Source organism: Urtica dioica, chromosome 3, assembly GCF_054948205.1.
Source record: "Urtica dioica subsp. dioica isolate 48M chromosome 3, U.dioica_male_clone48M_v1_H2, whole genome shotgun sequence".
Classification (NCBI taxonomy): Eukaryota; Viridiplantae; Streptophyta; class Magnoliopsida; order Rosales; family Urticaceae; genus Urtica; species Urtica dioica.
Window position 1 is genome coordinate 44,385,912 of NC_142758.1, and position 12,090 is coordinate 44,398,001.

The window sequence follows — 12,090 nt, forward strand, 5'->3', positions numbered from 1 at the left end:
TTGTACTAGTGTAGAACACTTATATTCAAGGCGATTCTTTTCCTATTCTTCCAATGTGGGACTTGGATTGTTACTCCAACACTTTGTTCTTAAAAGACTCATACTAATGCATTTAAGATGTTTAGGCTATTGATATATTGTCCATGTTTCTATGGTGATTTTTGTAATCTAAAGATTATATAGTCATATTTCGGGTTCATAGTTCAAGCTTTTTGTTTGTATTTTGGTGGCATCGCCAATCGTGAATCTTTCTTCATGGTTGGTAGTTTTTGAATGTTTTGGTTCGTCTATTAATCTCTAAAGGTATTTTGAAAAAGCCAGGAAGGTGCTTAAAATTTAGTATGGTTTATATTTCGTTTGTCGAAAGCTCACGTATGATATGCATTTATCTGATTTTTAGTCTTGAATCATTGTTCTCTTTAAGTCTCATCTTTTTATTGTTAGAATACATATGGTGTCATACTATATTTCTAATAGATTTTATGAAAATGTTAATATTTATACAAATATGAACAAAATCGTTTAAAATCTGAATTGGTAAGCGTTCCCCTCCCCAAAATAAAGTGATAGCATATACTCAGCCAAAGTGATAAAAAGAAAAGGAAAAAACAAGCATTTATTGCAAAAACTTAATTTAAAAATAAAATGCGTGACTAGTTATGCTAACATAAAGCTGATTATTAATCTTATTAATAATGACATCAAATGACTGCTTAAACCATGCGTTTTTAGGTGGAGAAATTTGGGAAGATGTCATGATTTTGATAAATAAGTAATGAATGAAACCTAATTCAGTGGACTTAGTTCATGGGGTCATAATATTGCCCAGGAAAGAAAATCAGAATCCATGACTTGCATTATATTCCCGTCATTTAACATATCTCAAGAATTTGTCTTTGTCTATGAAGGTAGGTAATGTCTTATTCTTTACACTCCAAAATTGTTTGCGAGTGTAACGTCGTAATCTGCCACAATATCAAGTTATCTTTTTTGTATTTTCCAAAAAGCAATAACATGCATGCTTTATATATATGATGACTTATGAGGGCAAATTGCATTTTTTTTTTGTCATTTTCAATAAATATATTTATTATGTATATTCTCTGCTATATAAATAAAACGCGGTTTATATATTTTGCCATTACTCAGGCTATATGTGTGTGTTATACTACCATTCGTCTTTATGACGTAAGCAACCATGCTTAAATATAATCTTGGAATTAAATATATATGGGTTTTTGTAAGTATGAGATATATTTAAACACAAAAGATGTTATTTTCGTATATAAGCTGGCCGGCATCATAATATTTAACAGATTGGTGATATTTGCCTTGTTCTTTTAAAATAATTATATGAAACTTGTCTCTTCATCTATTGATATATTTTTTTTTATTACATCTATTAATTTTTAATAGAAAGAACGTGTGCAAAATTTTGGGAAACGTCAAAGGATGAAGTTGAAAAATATAACCCGAAGCTTATTTTTACTAATAAACTAGTCCCCATCTGTCTCTTTTGTTTTGTTTTATGAATTTTTCTTCTTCTATATTACGAAATACTTTGAAAGCATGCTAATGAGGTCTATTTACACGCCTCAGATGACCTTAGAAAAACCTACTATCATTTTCCTAAATATGATAATTGGACATAGTTTATAGGAGTGAAATAATGTGATATTTTGTCAATTAATTAAAGCAATAGTTTCAATATTATATATTCAATATTAAAATTCAACATAAAATGCTCGATTTCGTGCAACGACGATGGAGTATAAAATACCAATCAACATTAAATATACCACACGGAAGCATAAGACTATATATGAACCCTAGGAACCACACTTACGCACATGTGAAGGAAAATTAGTTCTTAAGCTCGCTCTCCTCGTCTCATGGACAGCATATTGGTGTTATCCATCACGTGTATAAAACTATAAAGTTGCGAACTACAAAGGCCTCAGATAAAACTATAAAGGTGTCACGTGTACAAAACTATAAAGTTGCGAACTACAAACCCCACACCTTTAACCTTGCTTGCTCTGATACTATCTTAAAGGTGTGGCGTTTCAGGCACACATTGGCACAGGCACCGGAAGCGTGAAGTATAGGCCCGATCAGGTAGCCCACAACCGAGAATGGGGTCCGCTCTGATACCATCTTAAAGGTGTGGGGTTCCATCTAAAACCAAGCTTAGTAATTAGAAGAGTAACCCACAAGCCTTATAAAGAGCCCAGGATCGTAATACTCAGTCGATGTGTGACTATCCTTGATAACCACTCTAACGCTCAAGTTACTTTGAGATGGATGGTGTATCGGAAATCTTGAGATGTGTGCATTACAACAAAATGTAACTTAAGCCACAATTTTTGTCACGACTGAAATTGCGGCTGAAGTTAACTTAGCCGCAATTTTTTTGGGCTTCAACCGCGACATTTTCCGTTGCTGAAGTCATGCATGAGAAACGGCATAGCCTATAAAGCTCGTCTCTAATGTATATAAACAAATGTGTTCAACGATTGCGACGTTGGAGTATAAATTGAAATGTCACAAAGATTGGTGACCGTAGATTTAGAGAGTCTATGTATGTTGGCGAAGAAAATACTGCAGCCATTGAGAATGGGTGCGATAACAAGGAACATTGGTGCCGACATAATTTATTTTGTTCCGATTAATTAGTCTAAGGGCGATTTTTGACGCCGTTGAAAACAAAACAATTGGTTAATTAGTTCAATAGTTTTATTTTCTAGAATATTCAAGATTTCCATGACAATTCAACTACAAGATTAGTAGGGACTGCTTTAATACACCGACCCTAAAATCATTCGTTTTACATAGATATTTATATTACAACAATAGAAATACATATAACTGGTCTAACGAAGTCATAATAAATAAATAAAATCCACATGATGGGCCAGAATTGATATAAATTATGGACTTCACACGGAGGATGTGTAGGATTTCTATTAGTGACCAAATTAATTTTAAGTAAAATAGCAAATAAGAAAAGGACAATTTTAAAAGCAGATATGTGCAATAAAAACGATATTGGACTAATTTTGTTTTTTTTTTTTTAAATTACTGCCCGTCTTTAATAGGTTTAAATAATCAAATATTAGAATTTATCATATCAATTAGATTTGTCACTCCTCAAAACATAAACTTAGTAAATATATTCTTGTGAAGAGCCATTTGATAAAAAAAAAAATAATAATAATAAATCGGTAAAAAAAAACTGTTAAAAAAACATATTCTTTCACTTTCTTATTTTTATAAAGAGCTACTCAAATGAATATATTGATAAAAGCCAAAGACTTAGATTATAAAATTAACTCAAAGAAAATTCAAAAACTTCTACAAGAAGAAGATGAAAAATGGAGTACAAACAATCATAAATACAACAAAATAACATGTGTGTTACCCACTTATGCAGGTTAGCAGTCATTATCGGATTACTATACGAATCGCGAGCGGAAACGCCGATCTTCGCTTGTTGCAGATTGCGGGTTTAGGAGTCTTTCCCAAATATCTTAGATACGAGATTCAGGTCTGAAGAAAAATTCAAATCACCCCGATTAAAAATCGAGCGGTACAAAAGTCAAATATTATAAGTCTAAATTATTGAAACATAATAAAAACATAAAGCAAAACATGAAAAAAAAAATAATAATAAATAAAAATTATCTTCTTATAGGTCGAGAGTCTTTTATTAGTTGAGATCATCGAAATTTTTCTATCACACAGAGGAGGAGGTGACACCAAAGATCGAAAGCCCAAACTTTTGATTTTTGAGAGAGAGAACAAGTGCAACAAAACTAATTATTCAGTCCGTCTATTCTTCATAAGATTTGAATAACCAAATTTTAAAAAAGTTTATATATAATCTATAGCACTCTGTAGTCTGTTGTATTATTTTATTTCACAAAGTAAATAAAAGTAAAAGATGAAACTATTTTTTTCTTTAAACTAAATAGTGTGTTTAATCGAAATTCTTACTTGTTTCGCTTTAATTGCATAAGAATAGTCAGCTTTAAAATCAAGATTTTTCAACGATACTTTGACTTTTCCAAACATCAATACGTGAACGTGTCAGCCTGTATTCTAAAGAATAGAATATTCGTCTCACAAACCCTCACTCACTAGTTGCGTAGGCCAATAAAAGAAAAAGAAAGTAAAAAATAATTGTCTTTCAAATGAATCAAATCCATTTCCATGGGTGGAATTTCATAAATATTCGTATTTATCACGGGTTGCTTTCTTTAATTTCCTTATGATACGTATATAATTTCATCATCAATATAATTCCATGGTTGCACAAATTAATTGAATTAATAACGTCCCTCAATCTCGCGTGACCGTCCACATATTTCGTTGTCTCTGTACTGTATTACAAGTGGAATGTCCACTTTCCCAATCGCAAAATTTATACCAAAATAAATTAATAAAAGAGACTCTAATGAAAGCCCTCCATTTTCTTCTCTCTCTCCCCTCTTTCACAGGCCTCTCAAAAAACTTTGCTTAGAAATGTAAAAACAAGAAAGAAAGAAAAAACAGAAACTCAAAAGTATAATTGTTATGGGTACCAAAATCCAGTTTTATCTGATTCATAAACGTCTTTTAGACATGGTTTCTTATGTCAACATGGTTTCTGTTTTAAGCTCTCTTTTGGGATTTCTTTGGCGTTTTCTGTTTCATGTTATTTGCTTCATTACCAGATATCTTATCAGGTATGAAATATATCAGAGTTTATATATATATATATATATATATATATATATTTATATTATATGGACTATATATTTTTCCTTTTTATTTGTTTCTTTTTAGATTGCTGGAGAAAAACGATCAGAAGAGTCAGAGGATTGATGATCGAATCGTTGGTAATGGTGAAACTAAAAGAGAAGACAAAGAGGGTAAAGATTGTGATGATTCAGAGACACGCTCTTCAATATTATTCTCAAGCAGTGCTAAAAAGTACGAGGTGTTCGCTGTGAAGGACATCAATGGTTTCATCGAGGAACCAAAGGCCGTGAGTTTCACGGTCAGAGAGCTGTATTTGGGGTCCGAAGAATTCCCTGAAACGGCCATGGCGGTGAGTTCGGACGTGGACGAGGGCTTTGCTTCGCCGGCGATGGAGAGCGAGGTATTCGAAGCAGAAGAAGAAGAGTATTGGAAGAGCAAGTTTGAGTTCTTTTCTGGGAGAAACAAGGACATGGTGATGAGTGATGACTCGTTTTCAGGTTCGGAAGAGTTTGTGATCGAAAAGGAGTCCGTATCTGGGATCGAAGAAGAGGCTGCCGAGATCGGTAATCGCAATTCCTCTTTTGAAATCGACGACTCAGTTTCGGGCCCGAAAGAGCTTGTAATCAAACCACGAGAAGAAGACGAAACAGAGGATTTCGGTGCCGTCGAAAAGGTGAGCGGAGCTTCGAGTTTCGAAAGAAAGGTTCTCGAGAGCGGTAATCGCGATTCGACTTCGGAAATCGACGCGGTGATGATCGACGTCTTTGGCATCGTCGAGGGCTCGTTTTCGGGTTCCAATGAGCTCACGGTCGAACCCCAAGAGCGAGACGAAATAGAGGATATCGGTATCGTCGAGAAGGAGAGAGAAACTCCGAATATCGAAGAAGATGAGATCATCGAGATTGGTAATCGCGATTCACCTTCGAAAATCGACGATTCGCATCCATTTGAAAATAATCAAGATGACTTTGGCGTCGTTGAAGACTCGTCTTCGGGCTCCAAAGAGGCCGCGATCGAAAAGGAGAGCAATGCTTCGAGCATCGAAGGAGAGGTTGTCGAGATTGGTAATCGCGATTCGCCTTCGAAAATCGACGACTCTAATCCGATAAAAAATAATCATCACACCGGCGACCAACACGTCGTTCAAGAGGAAAAGCCGCGTATAAGCGTTTCGAAACAAGATATGGAATTCCAAGAAAAGTGCGCGGAAATAAAACTGAAGACTAGTTGCGCCGAATTTTGGGGTAGAGAGAAAAAAGAGGAGCAAAAAATAGGCGAATTCGAGTGGGAACACGAGGACGTGATAGAGCAACTGAAGTTGGAGCTCAAGAGGGCGAGAGCCGGGGGATTATCGACAATTTTGGAGGAATCGGGCGAGGACGAAGATTCATCGCCCGAGGAAGGGCTCGTGAAATTGAGGCCGGTGAAGATCGAATTCAAGTTCGGTTACAAGGAGAGAATCGAGGAGCTCCAAAAAGTGTACAAGATTTATGCGGATAGGATGAGGAAACTTGACATCTTGAATAACCAAACCATGCATGCCCTTGGTATGTTTTTCAAATTCCTTTTTTTTTTTTTTTTTGTATGGTTAACTTGATTTTGAAGAAATTATTAAGTTGCCGGGTTCTTAGAAATTTAAATAATAAAGTTAAAATTTTTCCAGCTTTTTTTTTTTGATGTTTTTATTTTTAATTTGCGTGTTTTACTTATTCTCGCTAGGTGTTTTTAGCATATTATAATCGAGCTCCGTACAATTTTTTTTTTCTTCTTTTTCGGAATTTCAGATTTTTGACAATTATTTTTTGTTAGATTTAGAGTGGGATCTACACAATTTGTTGCCATACACATACCCACAGAAAAACAAAGGCCATGTTTGTTTCTTCACTCAAAAACTGTTTTCTAATTTTTGGGTTGAAAAAATTGAAAACCAAAATTGAAAACATGTTTGGTTAGGTGTTTTTGGAAAAAAATTTCAAAAAATTTTGAAGTTGTTTTGGAAAAAAGTAAAGAAAACTGAAAACAAATAAAATGTGTTTTTGAAAAAAAAATTCTTCTCTTCTCTCATTTTTCTCCTCATCTTCTCTTTTCATTCTTTCAAAAACAAAAATGAAAACTATACCAAACACTTTTTTCAGTTTTTTCACTTTCTCAAAAACAAAAATGAAAACTGTACCAAACATCTTTTTGAAAACAACTACAAAACAGTTTTTCAATACAACTACAAAAATTAGAAAACAGAAAACAAAAAACTTTTTGAGTTAACTACCAAACACAACCAAAAGTTCTTGCACACTGATTAAAATCGACGATAATATAAACCATCTTTTGAAGCAAAGTTTATTTATTTACATACATATATACTTTTTTTCTCCCTTTACTTGCGCTAATAAAAGTACAGAAAAGTAATCAAATCTAACGTGTGAAATGCACTACGTTTCATGTACCTGCTTTTTCTACAATATCTTACTTACTCTTACAAAAAAAAAAATAGATTCTCAATCAAATTATAGATGTATGATCAGTGATGGATTTGTGGGCCTCAATACAATCTTTTATTTATATATCTCTGACCCTAACAATAATTTTATGTTTTTTTTTTCTCTTCGTATGACCAAAAAAGTAAAATTTAATTAATTTCATATTTTTTTTAAAGTAAAATTTGATTAACGAAGAAATGATTTTGTGTGGTCAGGTTTTTTGCAATTGAAAGACCAATCCAAGTCAACGCTGCCAAAACAAAAGCCTACGATGATGGCCAAGAGCTTCTTACCGCGCATAGGCCACAGACAAAACGACACATCGTTTGCTAAAAAAAACGACGCAAAATTGCAAAACGACTTCGAGTCTGTCTACGTGGGACAAGTGTGCCTGTCCTGGGAGATCCTCCGGTGGCAACATGGAAAACTCCGAGACTTGCTCCAAAACGACAACGGTCAAGTACCACGTCGTTTATTCCGCCACGTGGCATCCGAGTTTCAGCTCTTCCAAGTTCTCGTCCACAGGTTTGTCGAGGACGAGTCGTATCGTGGGCCCAGAGTCCAGAACTACGTCAAGAATCGATGCATTCTTCGTAGTCTCATTCAAGTCCCGATGATCAGAGGTAAAAACGACGCTTTTTTTTTTACTTGTCGTTTATTTTTCTATTCGTTGCTCGCCGTGTCGATAAAATCCTTGTAACCGAATTGCTTTTAGATGATTCCGTGAAGGACAAGCAGTACGTTGTGGATGAGAAAGAAGAGTTTGTTTCTTGCGAAAATTTGGAAAAAATCATTTTGGATTCGATGTTAACGTTCTGGGAATTCGTACGGAAAGACGCGAAGAGCATAGATTCCCAGCACAGCGCGATCGAGCCTGGTGACTCGAAGCTTCTGATGGACATCAGAAAAGAGTTTCACAAGGTTTTATTTTCGCCTTCAAAATCTTCATAATAAGCAATTTACATTTTTAACCCACCGTGTTTGATAGCCAATTCGATCGATGTGTTTTAACAGAAGGAGAGGAAGGTAAAAGACATAGAGAGAAGTGGGAATTGCGTGGTGAAGAAGCTACAGAAGAAGCAAGGGCAAAGTGGGATCGAAGGGCATGAATTGCTATTGGCTCTGGTTGAGCTGAGATTGGTTTCAAGAGTGTTGGGTATGTCAAGATTGCGTAGAGATCACTTAGTTTGGTGTCAACACAAGCTTAACCAAATCACCTTTCTTAACAAAAAAATTCACTTGGAAACTTCCTTTTTGCTTTTTCCATGTTGAACCAACACATACATGACATACTGAGGACGTTGCTAGATTTTTTTTTTTTTTCGACCGATGTAACTTATAGAAAGTTGAAAAATAAAAGTAAAAACGCGCTTGGGTTGGACATAAAAACCAATGGCATCTTGATCAGAAAAAGTTCGCGGCTTCCAAAGTTTCGAAATCCGCCCCAATTTCAGGCCAAACAATTAATTACAAGTGTTTTTTTTTTTTTTTTTTTATTTGAAGGGAAAGATGTCTCACATGATACTCATTGTTGGGTTTGACTAGTATATCCACGTGTTCATTTCATGCGACGTGAGCACCAAGGTTGTTTGTTAATTGAATACATTCATTATTATGAACTCGTCAACATGGTTAACTAACACCGTAAATCCGAACGTTCACTAACACCATGAACCCGCTAATCCGTTAAACTGCTTCTAACCTCGTGCCATATTTCGATAAATCAACGCTTAATTAAATTCGCAACGGAATTCACAAATTTGGATCAAACGAAGATAAGACACGAAAATAACATTCCGAGGAAAATTTTCAATTTTCACAACACATAAGCTCGGACCAAAACCGAGAATCAATCATCAAATCAATTCAAATTATAATTCCAAATTCTCACAACAATTCCAAGTTTCTCAACTAGCTCAACAAATAAATCCGAATACAATCTAAGAGAAATTTCCTGTTTCTTCAATATTAAACTCGAGCCAAAACATCATCAAAATAGAATCTCCATATCACGAGTTACAATGCTTTGCCTAGAAGCTTCAGCTCCGAACCCTCTCTGTACTGTGTGACAGGAGATAACCAATTACTTCAGAACAAGGTTCTAAATGTCGACGAAATTCGGCGGCGGCGCCGCTGCCGAGACGTGAGTGGCCGAAGAAGACGTTGTCTATCGTTTCTTCGTGGAATGTCGTTCCACATTCGTCGAAACGGCGCGCTGTTTCGCTCCAAAACGTGAGCGGCCGACGAAGATGCTGTTTTTCATTTCTGAATGGTATTTTTTAAGTTTAACTTTATATCTTAGTTTTTTGTAAAAAAAATAATCGTAGAAGAAGAAGAAGAAGAAGAGAGAGAGAGAGAGAGAGAGAGAGAGAGAGAGAGAGAGAGAGAGAGAGAGAGAGAGAGATCTCTTTGTTGTCAGCATTTAAAACTCTCTATTTTTTCTTTTTTTTCTCATTTATCCTCTCAATGTGTCAGAAAGAGAGAGATATGTCGTTTCTTTGTGGAATGTCGTTTGACATTCGTCGAAAAAGCGCGCTGTTTCGCTCCAATACGTGAATGGCCAACGAAGATGCCGTTTTATAATTCTAAATGTTGTTTATTAAGTTTGAACTTTGAATCTTAGTTTTTTGGAAAAAAAAATATGGTTGAACTTTAAATCTTAGTTTTTTGGAAAAAAAAATATGGTTGTGGAAGAAGAAGAAGAAGAAGAAGAAGAAGAAGAAGAAGAAGAAGAAGAAGAAGAAGAAGAAGAAGAGAGATAGAGAGAGAGAGAGAGAGAGAGAGAGAGAGATGTCTTTTATCTCTTTACTGTCAACATTTAAAACTTTCTTTTTTGTTATTGGTGTGTCCATTGTCTGCTTGCGAGAGTGTGTTTTGGAGAGACTTAGATATATTAAGGCTTTGCTTTTATTTTAATTAATTTTTTTGTTGTTAACCGAATTTTTAGCTTTAAATACCAGTTACAAGTTGTAACATACCAAAATATGTACTCAAGCCTATAAATAAGAGCAAATATAAATAACTAAATAAAAGTAATTGATTTTATTTTTAATATTAACCCACCATAAAAGCATAAATCAAACAATTGAACGACAAATGAAACTTTCAGTTTTACAATTAAACCTATAAAAATTATTATAGATATTAAACCCAAAACATTATGATATATATTACTCCCAACAGAAAAATAAACACCAATACATATAAATCCTTACTAAATCTATAGATGTTGAATAGAATATATTTTTCAAGTTTAAAAATTCAAAAGATACATATATATATATATATATATAATTATGCATTATATTTTTAATATATTAGGCAACATTATTTCTGTTCGGTTTTCCATCAAAAGCGGCAGTTGAAAACAGAAATTCATTTGTCATTTTCCACATTTTTCTGTACAATTTTTCGTCGGTGTGTCAATTTTCCATTCAAAATTTTGGTGATTCTGAAGTTTAAAATCACCAAAATTCGTCTAACAACATAAAAAGACAATTAATCTGAAACACAAATCCTAATCCAACGAGAATAATCATTAATTCCTCAAATCAATCTATCAAATCCAAAATTCAATTTAAAGTCACTTAAACTCGTCAAACACAGAAGCACACAATCGAACCAGCACGAGTCACAAAAATACCACAAGTTTCCAGATTTCAATATTCAACTCTACGAGTAGTCAATTTCGAAAATTCAAAGACTTAAACCCAACACACGAGAATACCACAATTGCGCTTGTTTGGGTAAGGAAACCCTAGATTGACTTCTAGAGATGTTTGCTACTATAAAAATTGTGCCCTTCACTCTTAGTAGCTCCGAGGCATTCATTCTTACTTTTGGGGTTTCTAGGCGTGCACGATTGGCGAACAGGAAAACTATTTGTTTGATGAATGTTGTGTAATTCTCTAAACACATTTTCTGATCTATTGAGTGTTGGAGAATTATTGTGGGTGTTGTAATTGCAATGATTGCTTGTTCACGTGTGTTGATATTGAGATCTACCCAACACACGAGAGAATGTTTGAGAGTGGAAGTGAGGGGAGCTTAGATTTAGGGGGAACCTGATTTGAAATTCACGAGTAGTATTAGGTAAATGGCATTGAAGCAGAGATTGTTCATATAAGTCCATCATTGTATTTGTACTACTTTTCATATAGTGAAGTTCTTTTTCCACTTGGACACAGACTCTCTTAGAGTAAGTGACGTTGCACCGAACTGGGTTACCACATGTTATGTTATTTCGTTTACGCACTGTCTATTTATTTATCCGTCTATTATACCAGTTCAGGCTGTCGCATACATTGACTCTACATTGTGTGCGACATCTTGACACTGCCTAAACATAATTTCAATTGGTATCAGAGCGGGCACTCAAACTTTTGAGTGGTTTCCTTGTCTTGTTGACCTTTTCTGTTTGAGATGGATAATACCAAAGAATGAGGGATTATCAATCGTCCACTGACTGGACTGCTCACACTATGAAAGATGTTAAAGGTATTGTTGTTACAAGCCTGAAAAAGATTGGAATCCTACTGAAGATGAAGCTGCTCTTGGTAATTATCGTGCTCTTAATGTTATATAATAGTGTTAATAAGAATATTTGCAGGTTCATAAACGCATGTAAGAGTGCCAAAGAGGCATGAGATATTCTTGAAGTTGCTCATAAAGAGACTTCTAAAGTATGTGGCCAACATCTTCAACTTCTCACTATCAAGTTTAAAGGAATGAATATGGTTGAAGACGAAACCAATTCTGAATTCAATGTGTGCATCTGTGACAACGAGTCGTTCTCTCTTCGTGCTCTTATGAATGATAATAAGCTTGTTCGGAAGATTCTGAGATCTATTCTTAAAAGATTCAACATGAA

The 12,090-nt window shown here is 34.6% G+C and overlaps 1 protein-coding gene across 1 annotated transcript; it reads left to right on the forward strand.

Annotated features, from left to right (window-relative positions):
• Positions 1-4,471: 4,471 nt before the first annotated feature.
• On the forward strand, positions 4,472-8,708 carry LOC149403036 (uncharacterized). The gene is made up of 5 exons (XM_089609677.1): positions 4,472-4,727; positions 4,828-6,290; positions 7,436-7,843; positions 7,936-8,141; positions 8,235-8,708. Exons 1-5 carry the CDS (start codon positions 4,576-4,578, stop codon positions 8,490-8,492), a joined length of 2,487 nt encoding a protein of 828 aa, XP_089465803.1. The 5' UTR covers positions 4,472-4,575; the 3' UTR covers positions 8,493-8,708.
• Positions 8,709-12,090: the final 3,382 nt, after the last annotated feature.

What these genes read in the sequence shown, in the direction of transcription:
- LOC149403036 (XM_089609677.1), top strand. Translation starts at nt 4,576, where the DNA reads ATGGGTACCAAAATCCAGTTTTATCTGATTCATAAACGTCTTTTAGAC. An exon ending in TCAAGTCCCGATGATCAGAG is followed by an intron (nt 7,844 to 7,935) that starts GTAAAAACGACG and finishes AATTGCTTTTAG; the next exon opens with ATGATTCCGTGAAGGACAAG. An exon ending in TCAGAAAAGAGTTTCACAAG is followed by an intron (nt 8,142 to 8,234) that starts GTTTTATTTTCG and finishes GTGTTTTAACAG; the next exon opens with AAGGAGAGGAAGGTAAAAGA.